Source organism: Euprymna scolopes, chromosome 8, assembly GCF_053919585.1.
Source record: "Euprymna scolopes isolate OS-2025 chromosome 8, ASM5391958v1, whole genome shotgun sequence".
Taxonomy (NCBI): domain Eukaryota; kingdom Metazoa; phylum Mollusca; class Cephalopoda; order Sepiida; family Sepiolidae; genus Euprymna; species Euprymna scolopes.
Genome location: NC_136489.1, coordinates 47,976,091 through 47,995,831, shown reverse-complemented (window position 1 = coordinate 47,995,831; position 19,741 = coordinate 47,976,091). Strand labels below are relative to the sequence as shown.

The window sequence follows — 19,741 nt, the reverse complement described above, 5'->3', positions numbered from 1 at the left end:
ATATATATATATATACACACACACACACACACATTGTATATTGCTTGTATATTATACATTGTATATTGCTTGTATATTATACAAGCAACCTTCACGTGGTCTCTCGCGTCATCTCCGACATCTTTCTAGAAATTTTCAAGGCTCACGAAAAAAATAAAAAAATTGGAAGATTCGGTCTGAAAATTTATTAAATAAACATTTTTACTATTAATTTAAAAAAAAAAAAAATTTTAATTGATGCGGTTTTTGAATAGTGACTAATTAAAAAATATATATATTTAGAAATCGAACGTGAATAATTTTTATACGGCAGCCAATAACGCAGTAATTTCTTCGCACGTAGCGTTACTCGTTTCTTTTGTCATTTCTAAACCAAGTAACTGAAATAATTATGATTTAACTAAATTTCATTGAGCACGGCATGTTTTACAAATGTTAATATTAAATAAAAATATGACTTTTAGTCCATACAAAAAAAAATATGGAAAAAAAAGTTTGCAATAAAGTTAATTTAGTTAAGATTAAAAAAAAAAAAAAAAAAGGCTTGGTACTTCACGGGGAACTGCATAAACGGTGTTTTTATTTAATGATAGCTCCCTCAAAGCGTTTCCTTTCACTTTCTTTGTATTTATCTCAGACTTTAATCGCGCGTGTATTTATTTTATTGATTTTTTTCCTACTTTTATTTCGTGCTTGTTTTTATTTCATTTTATTTGAATTATTTTTATTTTCTCAACTAAATATGTTTTTGTTAAATCATTAAATTTTTTTCATACACATTCAAATGATTTTTCATAATCTGGTTAAATTAGTGTCCAATCAATAATAATCCAGTGAAAATTAAAAAAAAAAAAAAAACTATCAGTATACAAATTACGCACTGGTTAACTCCGCCAAAAAAATATTACACCTTATTTCTCTGCTTATTCCAGCATTGCTTCGAGTAGTCATCTGCTTGCTATTGAGCCCAAGCATTCTCGTTTCCGGTTAGAGATAGCGCAGACCTTGCTTCACTATAAACTACCGACACAGACAACTAACTTGTATCCATGGCGATAGAAACAAGGTGTTTCTAATGGGATAAAAAGAATCTGCGTATTGTAAAGAAATTAAAATTTCACTCGCACATTCTTTTGGGGGCGCGTCCGGCAGTGACCCTGACCCAAGAAGCACTTTTAAAGGCGAAAGGTCAGTGATTGTGGAAAGATGTTAAGAAAAACTGATTCCCTTTAAATGGGTATGGAAGCCAATAATCTAAGACAGAATATGTCAATGTTTCTCACTTCTATGTAACTTTCATGAATATATATCGAATTATTTTTTTGTTTACTATTAATCGAATAATTATTGAAAAAAAAAATAAATAAAAAAAGTACTTTTGCAGTTCTGACCGTGCTGAAATAATAACGTTTATTTAAAAAGCCATTCTTAAGTTGGAGAGGGGGCTTTCTTTACTTTCATCTAACAATTAAATAAAAAGATACCGTAAAAATTGGATTTAACTTGAAAATCCTATCTTAAAAATGTCACGGCCCATAAACTTCGATACTTTAATAGTAACTTAGGAGAAAATTAAAACGATTTTTTTTAATCCCCATTAAAAATAAATTCTAAACATGATATACATTTTTCTTCGATACAACTCACGGGTTTTCGTTTACCCCCCCCCCCCCCCCGCATACAAATGAATTACAAACAACATTTTAGGCACCGCCAAAAATGGCCGAAAAATCAAATTGTTGTTGTTTTTTTAAAACGAAATTACATTTATTAAAATCCATTATTTCTGAGTAACTTTTTTTTTTCCAGAAAGATAAAATCCTGAATCATATAGAAAACAGAATAATGTAAAACTTTTTCTACTATTTTTAATTAAATTTTAAATGTTAAATTTTCCCCAAAAGTTAATTGACATTTTTTGTCTTGCACAAAAAACGTACATAAATATTTTTTAAAAAAGGTTTTTGAAATAATTAATTTATTTATTTGTTGTCTAAGATTTAGGTTGATTTTCTATGAGAATATGCAAAAATATTATAATATAAGTACCTAGATTTCAAATAATTCCACTTATTCATATAGGCAACCAGTTACTTCGCGTCGATCTAGAGTCTAGAGCGACACTGTTTACGTTTGTATTCGATAAAAAGCAAACTATGGAAGACCAAACAAGCCAAAAAAAAAACTTTTTCAGTAACGACAATTTCAATGTATTATTAACGCTGAGGCTGGCCAGTACCAGATGGGTGACCATTTGTATAAGTTTGGTTTTTAATGTGTATGTGTGTGGGGGCCAGGCTCCCCAAAATGGGGGAGGGGCAATTTAAAGCAGAATAAAAAAAAAATTATTTCAGCGCGTTTGGTCCACCGTAGTCGAAAGGCGGCAAACGTTTTCAAACGGGATCGAAAAAATGACGCTATTTTTAACACAAAGGGCACAATATTTATCGAATTTTATTTTTTTTTGTATCGATTCTTCAAAGCATGCCCTATTCGGCTCGCTAAAAAAAAATAGTTAATTTATTTATCAAAGATTTTAAAATGGCTTTTTTCGTATAAATATTAAAAAGATTTTTTTTTGTTTTGCTTAACTTAAATTAATTTTACTTAACATATTCACCGAATTTCACACTTCAAAACTCAAAAGCGGGATAATTAAACACAATCGAAGTTCTGATATTCAGACGTCAAAATAAGGTATGCAAACAATTTTTTTTTTTTAATCTATATTTTTGTCCCTTACAACAAAATATGTTTTGTTCAGTTTCAGATGATTATTTTAAGCATATTTGTACTATCTTAAAACAAGGGGGGAGGGTTGTAAGTAAAAAATATATATATATAAATATCGTTTATAAAAAATAAGTACACTGTTATAAAGTTCATTCTTTTAATAATTGCTGAAAATTTCGTATTGATCGGATAATTACCTGATTTTTGGTAGATTTTTAAAAAGACGGTCCGTCAAAAAGTACTTACCTGCCCCCCCCCCCCCAGTTTTGGCGGTGCCTTAGTGTAACTATTTCTTGAACCCATTAATTAAAATCAATTTTACCGAAGATTTTCTTTTATTTCTAATTTTCCACGTATAAGTAAACTTTAAAATCATTTTATAATATGCTTAAAAACAAAACAAAAGGTGGACTGGATCTCAACGATCATATAATTTTTATAGTATGTTTTTGTATGTAGTATAGTTTTCGAAGTTGGAGGTGTATTCCGAAAGCCGTTCTTAACATGGGGAGGTTAGGGGTATTTATACCGCGCTGGGCTGGGTTAGGTTATAAAAAAAAACAAACAAAAAAAAACTGCAGAATACCGGTTAAAATTATAAGAGAGGTGGATTCTCGTTCAGGTTCGCCAAACAAAATCAGTATAACCCTGATATAGGAGACTTCTATTACATTCGGGTTTAACACGGTTTCTAATTTAGAACCAGAGAAAATCTCTCTTGTATCAGTTTTTTTTTATATTACACTCTTATATCCGGGTTGCATTGTATCCCAATAATTGTTTTAATCGAATACGCACAATGACAAAATCTCATGAAGGGGGGGGGGGGTCAATCATATTTCAATCATCCGAATTGTTTCGAATAAGATGGACTTCGAAACAACTTTTGATAAATTTTTACTTGATTTCCACCTTAACACTTTCCTTTAAAATGACCATGACTACTTATAAATGTTTTCGGGTATGTTGAAAACGAATATAGCATTTGAATTTCCGGGTTTGTATTACTGTCACAGATTCGAAAAAGTTGTCAAAAAACAAATATATAACAAATAAACGTTATCAAAGGCAAGATAAGTTACTTTTCTAACAAACTGGATATATTTTGTGTTTTTATTCAATGTAACATGTTTATTCAGCTCGAAAAACAGTGTTTACCGATGTATTGGAAAATTACAGATGGAGCCTGACTCTCATTAACACGGTAAGTTTGGGAAAAGGTGTTATAAATAAAAAAAACTAGACAAAATACTGTTAAAAACCCGCCGAATATATGTCAACCTCAACCTATGTCACGGTAACATATATTGAGCGAGTTTTTAACAGTATTTTTCTAGTTTTTTATTCATAACACCTTTTCCCAAACTTACCGTGTTAAAGAGAGAGTCAGGCGCCATCTTGCATTTTCCAATATATCGGTAAATGTATGTTTTTCGAGCTGAATAAATATGTTACATCGAATAAAAACACAAAAAATATATCCAGTTTGGTAGAAAAGTAACTTATCTTGCCTTTGATAACATTTATTGGTTATACATTTGTTTTTTGACAACTTTTTCGAACCTATGTGTACAGTAATACAAACCCGAACTTCCCGCAAATAAAAAATAAAAATCGGCTATTTTGACTAATAGCGTGCAAAAAATAAAAATATTTGAAATCACCTGGCATATCAAAATTGCGAAATATGAAACTTATGGCATATGAAAACAACACGTAAGTTTATCGAATCGAAGCATTTAACATTATTATTATTATTTTTTTTTTTTTTTTATCTAACCGCAATGTTTTATTTGTTTTATTCAACTTCTCGTTAAATGCAAAACATTCCGGTAAAAAGATAGGCAGAAGAGTAACTTATCTAACGTTTGATAACATTTATTGGTATTTTTTTACGACCTGCCCCAGCGACCCACCCAGTGGACCCAGCATAGTATAAACACTCCCAACCTTCCCATGTTAAGAACAGCTTTCGAGGTTGGAGTGTTTATTCCGAAAGCCGTTAACATAAGGAGGTTGAGGGTGTTTATACTACGCTGGGACAGGTCGTAAAAAAAATAAAAAAGTCGATTTTATTTATTTTATTATTTTTATTCAAATTCCAGTTAAATTAACGATTCTCTTTCAAGAGCTGGAACGCGTGTTTCGTTGCCTGACGTTTCATATTTCGCAATGTTGATTTACCAGATGATTTCGGATATTATTTGTTTCGCACGCTATTAGTCAAAATAACCAAAAACTCCCACGTGACGTGTTTTATCCGGGGGGGGGGGTCGATATACTAGAACGTTGTAATTAAAAATTGAGCACCCCTTCCAACTGTCTAAATATTGAGTTTTTGATTTTGATAATCTGGTAAATTTTTTGCATAATCGATAATAATCCGCTGGAAAACAAAAAAACAAAAAAAAAAAAAAACGAAAATAAAAAATTATTGTCTGCCTTAATTTTCTACTCGAATTTTCGTAATTTTTGGATATATTACTATTTTCGACATGGCAATTAAGTAAATACTGTTTTTGTTTAAAACCACATAAAAAAATCGATTTGTCGACTATCTTAACAAGCACCATTATTTTATATTTTAACTTAACCTATCTTTTAGTAACAGGAAAACACAATCGTGGAAATGACAACTAGGCAAACAAAATATAGTTGCCATAAACAAATCGATAAACGTAACTACGAGTTACTAACTAGCTATGGAAGAAGGACAACTTCATGGTTGTGAGTTAATTAGACCTTTACAAAAATAATTAAATAATTGACTCGATTTAAAATCAATTAAAAAACAAAAACAAAAAACTCAATTACCTTAAGAAAATTCGCCTTGGAAACTGAAATTTGGCCAGTTTTAATTCCACGTTCCCCGTTCATTTGGTTTGTTTAGGAGTTTTTAAACTTCCTATTATCTCCAAAATCGATTAGGATTATTGATTATTGTAGACTTCTTTCCAAATCAATAATTCCAATATTGTTGGAACAGTAGTAAAAGTACCGCGAAATCCAGCGGAATTCCTAAAAGTGCAAAATTAAAAAAAAAAAAATTATATTTAAGTAAATATTATCCGTGAGAATTCACTACGCAGAAGATTTGCTTGTTTTTTTCTTAAATGTAAAAAAAAAAAAAAAAAAAAAAAAATGAAATTATTAAAAGATTTTAAAAGTTTTCAGTGGTATTTTTTTTCCTAAGTCAAAAGTTTTGCGTTTGTTAAAAACCGCGTGTGGTTTTTTTTTTTTTTTTTTTTTTTTTTTACGCAACTTTTTACCTACAGCAATTAGAACCTTTTGCTCTCTCCATAGTTTTGGTGAAATCACGCGTGTGTGTCTGTGTATATAAAACCATGTAAATAACTGGGCCTAATTTTTTTATGTTATTCTCTCTCTCTCTCTCTCTCTCTCTCTCTCTCTCTCTCTCTTTTTCTCTGTTGTGTAAACGATTCTCCCCTCTCTTTCTCTCTCTCTTTTTCTCTGTTGTGTAAACGATTCTCCCCTCTCTTTCTCTCTCTCCCAAACTTGGTAAGTTTACTCTCGTATCACATGTTTAAAACTTCTTCTTCTTCTTCTTCTTCTTCTTCTTCTTCTTCTTCTTCTTCCTCCTCTTCTTCTTCGTTTTCAATAACGAACAAAGCGCAACAAGTTACGGTTCTCCTACTTCTTTCTACACTTCACCTCCTACTATCTCGCCCATCGCTGTTTCTTTTTTTGGAAATTTCGCCTCCTTCCCTCATTGTGTCCTTTCCTCCTACTCCCACTGCAAGTTCATGTTTATGTACGGATTGTGTAGATTTAGGCAGAATCCGTTCATTTAAGCAAACAAAACAGAATTCTTCAGTTTGATTTTACCTTTTTAATTTTTTTAAACAATTTTTCTCAGGATATTTTAGTGTGAAAACTGAAAAACATTTATCTATGTTCTATATATTACAACGTTTACATTCCCCTTGCGCCTGTTTTACAAGTATTTTTAATGGTATGTGCTCTGATTAATTCAAAGCATTTGTGCCCTCTCGACGTATATACTTCCGACTAACCCAACAGCAGTTAAATCCTACCGCTTTACTGTTTGAGGACCTTGGACCTTAGATTCCGAAAAACCTTCTACTGGTACTGTTACACTTTGGAATTCCCTCCCTGTTTCCTGTTTCTCGAACTGTACCAAACTGCAGAAGTTTTAAATATAATGTGAACAACTATTTCGCTGCTCAAATCCTCTTTAGTTCTCTATTAGACATGATCCCAAATAGTAGCCCCTTACGTTCCAAGTCTTGTTTGAGGTAAAAAAAAAAATTAAAAAAAAATTAAATGTATCCACTAACATTTCTGATTCTTTGTCAATTCATCTTCAGGTGATAAAATCTAATGAACAAAAAGATTTAAATTAGGTTTGGAAATAGATTCCAATTTTGTCTAACTGTTGACTTCTGGGTTTGAGATCAAAGTGTAATATCTGTTTTGTTCTCAAGGAGAAGAGTACAAATCCTTCTTGACTGAGGGAATTTTTAGTTTTGTCTCAAATCTATGACAAGCGACGTTACTTTTAACTTCATCCTAGTAGAAAGTGAAGGCAATAAATAGGGACTTTATAGGATTTGGATTGACATGTATCCTAATCCTATAAATCTCTGTTGCCCCTACCCTCCTCCACGTGCATAAATTTAGACACAAGATCGGTTTTTAATGTGGGGAAAATCCAGCTTGTCACTGGATGTTTGAAAAAATTAAAATTGCGCAGAGATGACATGTATCCTAACTATATAAACTTTAAAGATATTTAACTTTTAAAAAGTGATATCTGTTGGTGGTAATTAAAAAAAAAAACGCTGTGTTAACCAATAACCATTAAAAACGTATTAAAAATCTTCTTTTTTTAAGCCTCCGCCTCATCAATACGATCCACCTCTAAATTCTAACACATCTTCAATCACTTGGCTCATACTTTCCTGTAAGTCTCTAGCAAAAACAAACAAACAAAAAAAAAACTTTCTAATCGGCAGTTTAAATACTTCAAAACCACTTTCGAACTTAATACGTAACATGATGACAGATTTTTGTTTTAATCTGTAATATTTGGGGGGTGGAAATCTCTTCGCAATCGGAGCCTTCGATATTCGAAAGTGATTTTACATTTTAAAGTCTTTAGATGCGCGAATAGAAAGTTTTTTTTTTCTGCTAAAGTGAAACTGTATAAGAAAGTTGGGTGCTTCTACACAATAGCCTTTTGGCTAAGATCAAAGTGTAGTATCTGTTCTTCAGATGCTGCAGTTGCTGCACACTTCCATTTCTTGTTCTCTTTCGGTGGAGGACTGAGGAGCAGGAGCACTAGCAGTCCTTCACGGCTGAGACAATTTTTATTTTTGTACCTTTTCTCCACGTTAAAAAACGACCCTGGTGTCTAACTCTGTCCCATGGGGAGGCATTGTAAATAGGTACATTTTATTGCCGAAATTGGAGATGCCATTTTATTTCACGCACCTGCTCTCCAAATTTAGGAGAAAACATATTAAACTATGGCCGAAGCATGAAATAAATAACAAAAAATTAAACTTCCGGAAAGAACTATAAAAAAAAGTAAATAAAGTGAAAGAGAACATATATCTATAATTGTTTAATTTGAAATGTTTCGATTTGATTAATGAGAACGGTGAAGATTTTCATGGAACATTTTTTATTATTATTAAAAACAGAAAATGAAATTACATATAATGGTTTAAACTGGGCGAGCGCGAGCGCTATTTGAAAACAAAACCAAAACATTTATTATATAAAAATTTATCAAAATATAATTGGAAAAACATTTATTGAAAAGTTTGCATAAAAAATATAATTTTAATAAAACAATTTTGTAATGAAAGCAACATTTATAAAATAGGGTTGTTTTGTTTTTGTTTTGTTTTTTCGAACAAATAATTTTAAACATTTTTTTTAAATTAAAGCAACTTTGAAAAGTCAACAAATTAACTTAAATGATTGTTTTTTTTATTTCATTTTTTTAACGGGAAGTAGGTTGATTCTTTTTTTTTTTTTTTTTTTTTTTCTCCAGTTTAATTTTTTATTTATTTCATGCTTCGGTCATAGTTTCCCCTGGATTTGGAGAGCAGGTGCGTGAAATAAAATGGCGTTTCCAATTTCGGCAATAAAGTACAGAAGCAAAGCACCGAAAGTTGAGTATTATGGCTCGTCTGGTCTCTTAAACCAAAGATAATAAGTATGTTTCGATCGTGCAACTATGCTTTAAAAAAAATGTTTTTTATTATTACTACAACTACGCCTACTCAGGAGTTTTCACATAAGCCATCAAACATTTCTCTTTCATAATAACTTGTAGTGCTCCCTGGAGTCTGAGTGACAATAATTCTCCCCATATTTCCAATACTCTCCACCTCGTTCGATAATTTTTGCAAATTAATTTGCGTTATCGCAACAGCCATTTGCCATTGATTTGTTGTTGGTAACAATCATTGGTCTTCACTGAAATTTAGATGGCAATAAGCCTCCCCAAGGTTCCAATTCTCTTCGCCCTCATCCAGTGGAAGTCTAGGCAGTACTTTCTGTCCTCGGTCTTTTCATCCTCCTTGACTCTCCTCGACCGTTTGGTGTGGTATCGGTTATCGACACTTTTTGGGGGGGAAGGGAGTAACTTACAATTATATGGTTTCAGTTTTCTTGATTCCATGTGGTGTTGTTATTAATAATAATAATAATAATAATAATAATAATAATAATAATGAATCACTGCTTATCAAGACCCAAAAAACACTCGAGGATAAGGGTTAAAATGAGTGTCAGGTGGATGGTGAGACATTGAAATTGAGCAACATTTTAAGATCTAAGAGGCCAACTCAACAAAAATATGTTTAGATTGGACTTGAAAATTACTATGTCGTAATCAGGAGGGAAGCAGCTCTGCAGTATTGTGTTCTACAAACGGGTAGTTCTAGGAAAGAAACTTTGTTCATGGAATTTTCTTTTAGTTTTAAGTAAACAAAGAGAGAAAAGGAAATTATTAACAGTTGTAGCTAGATGAGCTTTTGTTGTGATGGGGGGGGCTCAGTCGAACACCTATCATGAAAACTAAAGATAGAGCAGAGAAAGATTAGCAATATCTTTTCTGTGAGAAAGTGATTGTAGGGAAGAGAAGAGGACATCTCCCACTAGATTTCAAAGTTGGTTTTGTAGTTTATCAAGACAGGAAAGGTTGCTCTTAGTGGCACCTTTTCAGATATGGTAAAAATACTCTATCTTAGGATGTATTTTCTTTATTGTTGTTGCCTTAGGAAAGGGTCATAAAGAAATACTCGAACAACAGGTCTAGGCTGCAGAGAACATTTTAAGGGCAGGTGCTCAAGTGATAAAAAAACGGTGTCTCTGTAATACATTCTTCTGAAAAGGGCACTTTAAAAACAGGAGTAAAAGGCGCAGGTGCTTGGACATCCCTAGCACATCCCTCTGCATGTCCTTAGGTTTAGGTAAGAAAAAATATATTGTACAATAAAGTGAATAAAAAGAAAGGTTGTTAGTATCTACCGACTCTTGAGTTAGACAGTTTGTAGTCTCATGGGGAGGGGGGGGGGCTTTTTCAATGAGAGATCCGTTTGTTTCAATTGGAGCAGAGTGAGAATCAAAGCATTAGTAGTGAAAGGAGGGAATTTTGGTTTTATGAGATGATGATGGTTGGAATTATTTGCCAAAACTCATGGGAACCAAGTCTTTGCAATCTAGATTTAACAGATTGAGCATATGATTCTCTCATGTTTTGTAGTGGTTACTGACAATTCTAAAAAAAAAGTCTTTGATTTCAGAACATCTATTTTGTTGAAAACAACGGAAGTAGTTATTTCTATGAGCAATGGCAGTGACACATTCTGTTTGGTTTCTCTTGGAATTTCTTTGAAGGTATGAAACTCTCAACACCAACAATTAACCAATTAGTTAAACTGGATATGATACAGGATATATTTTTTTTAGAACATGGAATGCAGAGAGATTTTTCATATGAAAGACCTGAGGCTGTCCTAGTTGGCCATAAATTTGATGAAAAGAGACATCAGGGGCTTTATTGCACTTTGTTTTTATCCAAAGATCCTGGTGGAGATAGAACAATGCATCAGCACTGTTTAAGACAAGTTGTCCGGAAAAGATGAAGTAGACTTGCAAAGTGTCCATCAGCATCAGGTACGCATGTAGGTTTGTAAACAGCATGTGTTAGATTATAAGCAATGGAAAAGTCGTGAAAAAATTCCCTTCATCATTAGTCTTGTTTGAGAGAACTAATTAACATTGTGAACATTAAACTTGGATTGTTTGGACTACTGTTATCATCTTGAGTGCCATTTTCACAATGTTTCAGCCAATGTAACCTCCAACCTTCTTCAGGTATATCTTGTTGAACTCGGGAATCTTTGTAACATGCACTTGTTCCATCAGCCACTAATGGATAGAAGTTCTAAGTAATTTTTGAGTGTCTCCACAAGGTCTCGTGATGTAGCGAAAAAAAAATATTTAGTAAAATTCAATTGTATGTTTACACTCTTCCGGAGGTTGAAGGTTGAATTCTCAGTACAGCCTTCACTCAAAATACAACTGTGAATTACTTAGGACTTCTACCCAGTCATGGCTAATGGAACAAGAGCATGCTACCTCCCATGGATTAAATAAAGGGTTCTGTTTGAAATTCTGTGCAAATTCCCGAGTTTGACAGAACGATTCCTGAGTGCAACAAAATACACTTAAAGAAGGCTGGGAGTTACATTGACCGAAACAGTGTGAAAATAACATTCAAGACGAGAACAGTAGTCTGAATAATCTTAATAATATGAACAATCAATCCTCATCTCAAAAATTCAAAAATGTAATATTGATATAAATGCTGGCAGAACTATAACGAGACAGGACATGGTCAATGTTATCAAAGAAATTCTCAAAGATAGTAACTCCATCATTGTGGGAACTATAGAGTGCAAAGATGAATGGGTTCTTCTCCAGAATTCCCCTATATTAAAAAACAAAAATAAAAAAAACAAATATCTCTAAGCTTTAATCTGTGATCCCACCTTGCCAAACTCACAAACACTTGTCTAATTGCAACCATTATCAACAATTTACGCCCTCTCTATCTGTTCCTAAATCTAAACGCAAATGCCATGAACAAAGCTTCTTTCCTAGAACTGTACACCTATGGTACTTTATTCCATTGGCCTGCTTTCCAGTTGACTACAAAATGGCTGTCTTCAAGTCCAATGGAAACAAGTTCTTGTTGAACATTCCCCTTAAATATTCAAATTATACCCAATTTCAACCATTAATAATTACTACACTGTTGTCCTGGTCACCACAATGCACTCAGTAACCCTTACCTTATCTTTGAGTGGCTTTTGAGCCTTGATAAGTGGTAACTCGTTTAAAAAAAAGCGAAAAGCTAATGCAGACTTTATTGAGAAAGATACATATGAGAATAGCGATGACAAAAACACTGAACGAGGAATTTTATATTTTTCATACCAAAGTCGCACAACCAAACTACTCACTATCAAGGTCCAAGATAACTGTTATATATTAGGGAGCCTAGATCAGTAGCGATTAAGTTAGCTAGTGTGAATTTTGACAAGGGTCACATTGAGTGCATGATTAACCAGATCTATAAATCTTCTCTTACTAGAGTTGAATGAAAGATGGGTGACAAGGCAAGTGCAACAGGTCAAATGGTAGAAAAAAACAGAGTTGAACAATGAAGAATGATGTCATATTTCTGAGCTGGAAGCTATGCAAACGAAACATGACTCATGATGTAGAAAATTGATATTCTAGCAAATGTTTCTCCAATGTCCGTATGTCTGCATCACTCATTTCCTTAAGTTACAAAGTTAAGTTTAAGAAGTAAATAACTAGATACGATAACATTAGTCTTTCTCTCCTAAATCCATTCTCTCAAAATTAAACCTTAAAGAAAATTCAGCAGATGTCTCCATGTGTATTTTATGCAAGAGAAGTTTTATTTGTCATAGTTAAACAGACAATTGACAGCCACTCATTAAAAGAAACAGAAAGTGCATAAAAAACAACACATATTAACATGCGTATGTATGTATGTATGTATGTATGTATGTATGAAAAAAACAAAAAAAAAACAGCCGTTTCAAACGCTTTTCTGTTCATTTGGATTTTTCGTCTGATTCTATGTATATTTAGTTGTAAAGTAATGCGTGAAGTTCGTCATCATTGTCTACCTTCGTGACGCGAGTTTTTGTGTACAAACATTTTATTTTAAAAAAAAAACAAAAAAAACAAGAGGAAGGGAGGGAGGAAAAAGAAAAGAAAAAAAAAACTCCAGCCGTTTCAAAAGCTGATCTGTTCATTTGGATTTTTCGTCTGATTCTATGTATATTTAGTTTGTTTTGGATTTTTTTTTTGTCAAACTCATTGAATTGTACCCATCACCGTCATCCTGATCATTGAGGATATGTGACTTCTGGAACGCTCCTTCATTTGTATTTTACATGTATGTGTATGTGTACGTGTGTGTAAGTACATGCTTATATCAGTGCCTCTATGTGTGTATGTTTGTATGTGTGTGTACATGCATATGCATTTTTGCATGCATTCTGTGTGTATGCAATGTATGTGTGCATGCATTTGTTTATTTCCATGTGTATGTGGGGTGGAGAGGGCTCCTGTAAGCCGTGGTGAAGGCAACCCCTCTAGGAGAAGCAAATCTCTGATTTAAAAAACTATAAAGTGGGAGACCAATACCCGCATTAAGCTCGTCTGCAGTTTAACTTGTTGCTGGGTATCTTGCTCTTGCTTGTTGCTAGATCTCAACATTTTGGACCGAGAGAGATGTAGCTGCTGTACAAAGCTAAATCTCTGTAACATCATCTTTGTATAGATACTCCCTCAGGCATTTGTCTATAAAAAATAGTCCTATAGCAATGGAAAAGTTGTGACGCCTGTAGGCTTGAAATGCTGGAAGCATGGAATAACTGATCTGCCATCATTATATGTATCTGTGTGTGTAGGTACGTATATGTGTACGTATGTTTATATATGTACATGTGTATGTATATGTATATATATATCTATGTGCATATGTATGTATATATGTTTGTGTGTGTATGTATATATGTATATATATGTTTGTGTGTGTATGTATATGTATGTGTACATATGCATATGTGTATGTTTGTGTATAAATGCATAGATATGTATGTATATGTAGTTATGTGTATGTATATGTGCATAAATGTGTACGTATTTGTATGTGTATATGTATGTATATGTGTGTTTGTATTTGTATATGTGTATGTATATATGCGTATGTATTTGTGTATGTATGCATGTGTGTATGTATATGTATTATGTATTGTGTATGTATGTATATATGTATATATCTGTGTATGTTTATGGATATATGTGTATGTGTGTGTGTATGCGTGTACGTATATATATATATATATATATATATATATATATATATATATATATATATGTGTGTGTGTGTGTGTGTATGTATAGCAATAATCGTCTTCAGTGTCATGCCTGCTTGAGTGTGTGAGTTCGCCGGTATCACTAAAAAAAAAAAAAAAGTCATGTTAGGGCTCATGTACTTTAAGTGTCTGGGGGAGTGGCACTCGTCTGACAAGACGTTGAAATCATCATGTATGTATGTATGTATGTATGTATTGTTCTGGGATGATTCCCTGATTCCCAAATTTTTCCCGATTCCGATACATTAATGTTACAATTACTGATCTTATTCTAAATTTCCGATTCCGATACGATTCCCAATTCTGATTCCGATTCTAATAACAAAAGCGCCCCCAAAAAACAACTAAAGCATATGACCCGCCACTCCTATCGAATGAGTTCATTAAATGGCGTAGATTTAAGTCTGTTTAAGAAATGTCCCGATATTTAGAGCTTTACTTATTGCAAAGAACAATGAGTTTAAGATATGAATATACCAAATTTATTATTTAAAAATCACGTCAGTTTTTTTTCTTTTTCTTTAATAAATTTGTGAAACAAAATATATAAATAACTGACTTGTTCATTTTTTTTATTTGTATCTCACCGATAATTTATATACAAAATGCACATGGGAACCCCCATTAGTAAATCATAAATTCTTTGTGATAGAAACTTATGCATTGATAACGATGTCATTAGAAATACCGGAAAATTGGACCAAAAACCGCCAAGTTTTTTTCTTAAGCCCTATAGATTTTTTTTGTGTAAGTGGGGAGGCAAACAGATATTTTGTATGAATTTTTACTAATTGTATTTCTAACACGAAATAAATTTATTATTGACAGACAATTTATTGATATTTTTTAGCCATATCATGGAAAATATTTTTTTAATTAAAAACGTATTAATATTTAATAAAAAATATTTTATATATATATGTATGTATATATATATATATATATATATATATATATATATGTATGAATATATATATGTATATATATATATATATATGTATGAATATATATATATGTATATATATATATATATATATGTATGAATATATATATGTATGTATATATATATATATTTTTTTTTTAAACGCTTCTCTCAATTTCAAAAAAAAAAACAACAACAAGAAAAACATCGAGATTCATGACTGCTCTGTTTTACGTTTTGCATCTGTGGATTTGTTTTCATGTTTATTATCGTGTGTTCATTGAATTGTAACATCATCACTATCGTCATGACCATTGAGGAATTACATATACATTAGGCACCGCCAAAAATGGCCGCAAAATGAAGTTGTTGTTGTTTTTTAAAACTAAATTACATTTATTAAAATCCATTATTTCTGAGTAACTTTTTTTTTTCCAGAAAGATAAAACCCTGAATTTTATCATATAGAAAACAGAATAATGTAAAACTTTTTCTACTATTTTTAATTAAATTTTAAATGTTAAATTTTCCCAAAAAGTTAACAATTGACATTTTTTGTCTTGCACAAAAAACGTACTTAAATATTTAAAAAAAAAAGGTTTTTGAAATAATTAATTTATTTATGTATTGTCTAACTAAGATTTAGGATGATTTTCTAAGAGAATATGCAAAAATATTATAATATAAGTACCTGAATTTCAAATAATTCCACTTATTCATATAGGTAACTAGATATTTCGCGTTCATGTAGAGTCGAGATCGACTCTGTTTACGTTTGCGGATTATAAGAAGAAAACTATGGAAGACCAAACAGGCCAAAAAAACTTATTTTTCAGTGACGAAAATTTCAATGTATTATAAAGCTGAGGCTGGCCAGTACCAGATGGGTGACCATTTGTATGAGTTTGGTTTTTAATGTATATGTGTGTGGGGGCCAGACTCCCCAAAATGGGGGGGGGCAATTTAAAGCAGAATAAAAAAAAATTATTTCAGCGCGTTTGGTCCACCGTAGTCGAAAGGCGGCAAACGTTTTCAAACGGGATCGAAAAAAATGATGCTATTTTTAACACAAAGGGCACAACATTTATCGAATTTTTTTTTTTTATATCAATTATTCAAAGCATGCCCTGTTTAATAATGGTCATGCATTATTCGGCTCGCTAAAAAAAAATTGTTAATTTATTTATCAAAAATTTAAAAATGGCTTTTTTCGTATAAATATTAAAAAAAATTTTTTTTTGTTTTGCTTAACTTAAATTAATTATTTTACTTAACATATTCACCGAATTTCACACTTCAAAACTCAAAAGCGGGATAATTAAACACAATCGAAGTTCTGATATTCAGACGTCAAAATAAGGTATGCAAACAATTTTTTTTTTTTTTTTTTTTTTATCTATAATTCTGTCCCTTACAACAACACAATATGTTTTGTTCAGTTTCAGATGATTATTTTAAGCATATTTGTTCCCACTTCAAAACAAGGGGGGGGGGGGGGTTTTGTAAGCAAAAAAAATATATATATATATAAATATCGACGATATTTAATATCGTTTATGAAAAATAAGTACACTGTTATAAAGTTCATTCTTCTCCTAATAATCGCTGAAAATTTCGTATTGATCGGATAATTACCTGATTTTTGGTAGATTTTTAAAAAGACGGTCCGTCAAAAAGTACTGACCTGCCCCCCCAACGGGCATGTGTATGTGCGCGTATGTGTACGTATACATATATATATATATACAAACATATATATGTGTGCATGTGCGTGCATGTGTGTGTGTGCATATGCATGCATGTATGCATGCGTACGTGTGCATGTGCCTGCATGTATATGTATATGTGTACATGTGTATGCGTGTGTGCATGCATATATATGCATATATATGTATACATTTATTGGACTTCCGGTTGTTTGACTGCCATGGCTCTTGTGGGCTGCAACTTTGTTTGGCTGTGGAATTTAATATGTGTGTGTATGTGTGTGTGTATGTGTGTGTATGTATATGTGTATATGTATGTATATATATTTTTTATTTAAAAAAAAAACAAAAAAAAAAACAATAACAAAGCGGGAGACCAGTACCCGCATTAAGCTGGTCTGCAGTTTGACTTGTTGCTGGCTATCTTGCTCTTGCTTGTTGCTGGATATCAACATTTTGAACCGAGAGAGAGATTTAGCTGTCGTACAAAGCTAAAACTCTGTAACATCATCTTTGTATAGATACTCCCTCAGGCATTTGTTATTAAAAAAAAAAAAAGAAAAAAAGTCCTGTGGCGATAAAAAAGCTGTGACGTGTGTACGCCTGTAATGCTGGATGCATGTAACAGTTAATCTGCCATCATTATATCTATTTATGTATGTATATGTGTATGTATATTTATATATGTATGTGTATGTATATTTATATATGTACATGTGAGTTTATATGTATTTATATCTATGAGTATATGTATGTATATGTGTCTATGTGTATATATGTTTGTGTGTGTATATATACATTTATATATGTTTGTATGCATATATGTGTATATATTGCAAGTATGTGTATGTATGCATATGTGTATGTATATGTATGTATTCATGTATGTGTGTATGAATGCCTATATATAGATGTGTATGTATATGTAGGTAAGTGTATGTATATATATGTGCATATGTGTACGTATATGTATGTGTAAGTATATGTGTTTATGTATTTGTGTATGTGGATGTATATGTATGTATATGAGTATGTATGCATGTGGGTATGTATGTTTGTTTATTATGCATTGTGTATGCATATGGGTATATATGAGCGTATGCTTATAGACATGTATGTATACATGTATATATTTATATGTATGTATACCAATAACCGCCTTGTTTATGTTTGCATGTGTGTGTATGTATATGTATGTGTGCGTATTGTGTATGTACGCATGTATATATGTGTGTGATATGTGTACATATGTATGTGTGCGTGCGTGAATATATATGTATGTATAACAATGACCGTCTTTAGTGTCACGTCTGCTTGAGCATGTGAATTCGCTGGCAGGACTATATGTCTTTTTCGGGCTCATGAACTTTCAGTGTCTGAGGGAGTGGCACTCGTCTGACAAGACGTTGCAATCATCATCATGTATATAAGTATGTATATATATATATGTATGTATATATATATGTATGTATCTGTATGTATATATATGTATATATATGTATGTATATATATATATATCCTTGGACCTCTGCTGTTCCTGATATTCATAAATGACCTCCCCGACAAAATTGTCTCTGAGATGGGTATATATGCTGATGACACCACACTCTATAGCTGGCATGACAGGAAAACAAATGAACATATATCTAAAGTAATGGCAGAAACACTAGAGGATGACCTCCAATCAGTAGTGGAATGGGGACAAAAATGGATGGTCACGTTCAATGCCGCCAAGACTAAACTGGTTTCATTCAATAATTACAAGAAACCTTCTCTACCACCTATAGCAATGGCCAAAGACTCTTTATCTGAGAGTACGTCTTTCAAGCTCCTTGGCCTAACGTTCACAGGAAACATGAGTTGGAACAATTACATCGAGGGCATTACCAGGGCCGCTGCGAGGAAGGTGGGCTCTCTCTACCGTGCTAGAAAACTTCTAACACCCGAAAGTATCCTGTATCTCTATAAGGCCACCATTCGCCCATGTATGGAGTATTGCTGTCATATTTGGGCTGGTGCATCGGCTACTAGTCTCTCGCTCCTTGACAGGGTTCAAAAGAGAGTCGCAAATCTGATAGGCCCTAAACTGGCATCTAAGCTTCAGCCTCTGTCCCATCGTCGAAACGTTGCATCCCTCTGCCTGTTCTACAAGTATTTTAATGGTGAATGCTCTGATGAACTGCAAACACTTGTGCCCCCACGACGTGAACACCCTCGACAAACCCGACAAGCTGCAAAATCCCACCCCCACACTGTAGAGATCCCTAGATGTAAAAGATCTTTCTACTCCAGTAGTTTCTTCCCCAGAACTGCTAGACTTTGGAATTCCATTCCAGGTCACTGCTTCCCCAACTGTACTGACATGCAAAAGTTCAAGTGCAACGTGAACCAACATCTTGCTGCCCAAATCCCTACATAGTACCCCAGTAGATGTTTCCCCTGATAGTAGCCCCCTACACCAAAGTGGCAATGTGCCTTGTTTGGGGTGAAAATGTAATAAAAAAAAAAATATATATATATATATATATATATATATATATATATATATATATATATATTCAACATATTGACTAGGAGTAAATGTGGTATTGTGGCGAGTGAAATGATTCTAGCTAAGAATAATATAGTTAGTGTAAGATAGAGGATGATCAAGGATTTCCACTTTCTCACACTTTTGATGACCTTGGTCTATGTTATATTTTTTAGCAAATAAATAATTCGAAGTGTAATACCTGTTCTGATACTACACTTTATTTTTTCTATCCTCGGTCAGTGAAAAAGAAATCCTTCTAGATTGAGACAATTTTTATTTTTATCACAATTTAGAATGACCCTTCTTGGAGAGATGGAGTTTGTACATTATAAACCAACCTTGTGTCTAAGTCAGTCTCACTGAG

General features: G+C 32.6%; 1 protein-coding gene across 1 annotated transcript in view; it reads right to left on the bottom strand.

The window, feature by feature from the left end:
• The window catches only part of LOC145283554 (uncharacterized), a 96,025-nt gene extending 90,048 nt beyond the window's left edge, over positions 1-5,977 (bottom strand). The window contains exon 1 of the mRNA XM_080132437.1: positions 5,548-5,977. Coding sequence (XP_079988563.1) covers positions 5,548-5,610 — 63 coding nt within the window. The 5' untranslated portion in view covers positions 5,611-5,977. The remainder of the gene's footprint in view (positions 1-5,547) is intronic.
• Between the last annotated feature and the right edge of the window lie 13,764 nt (positions 5,978-19,741).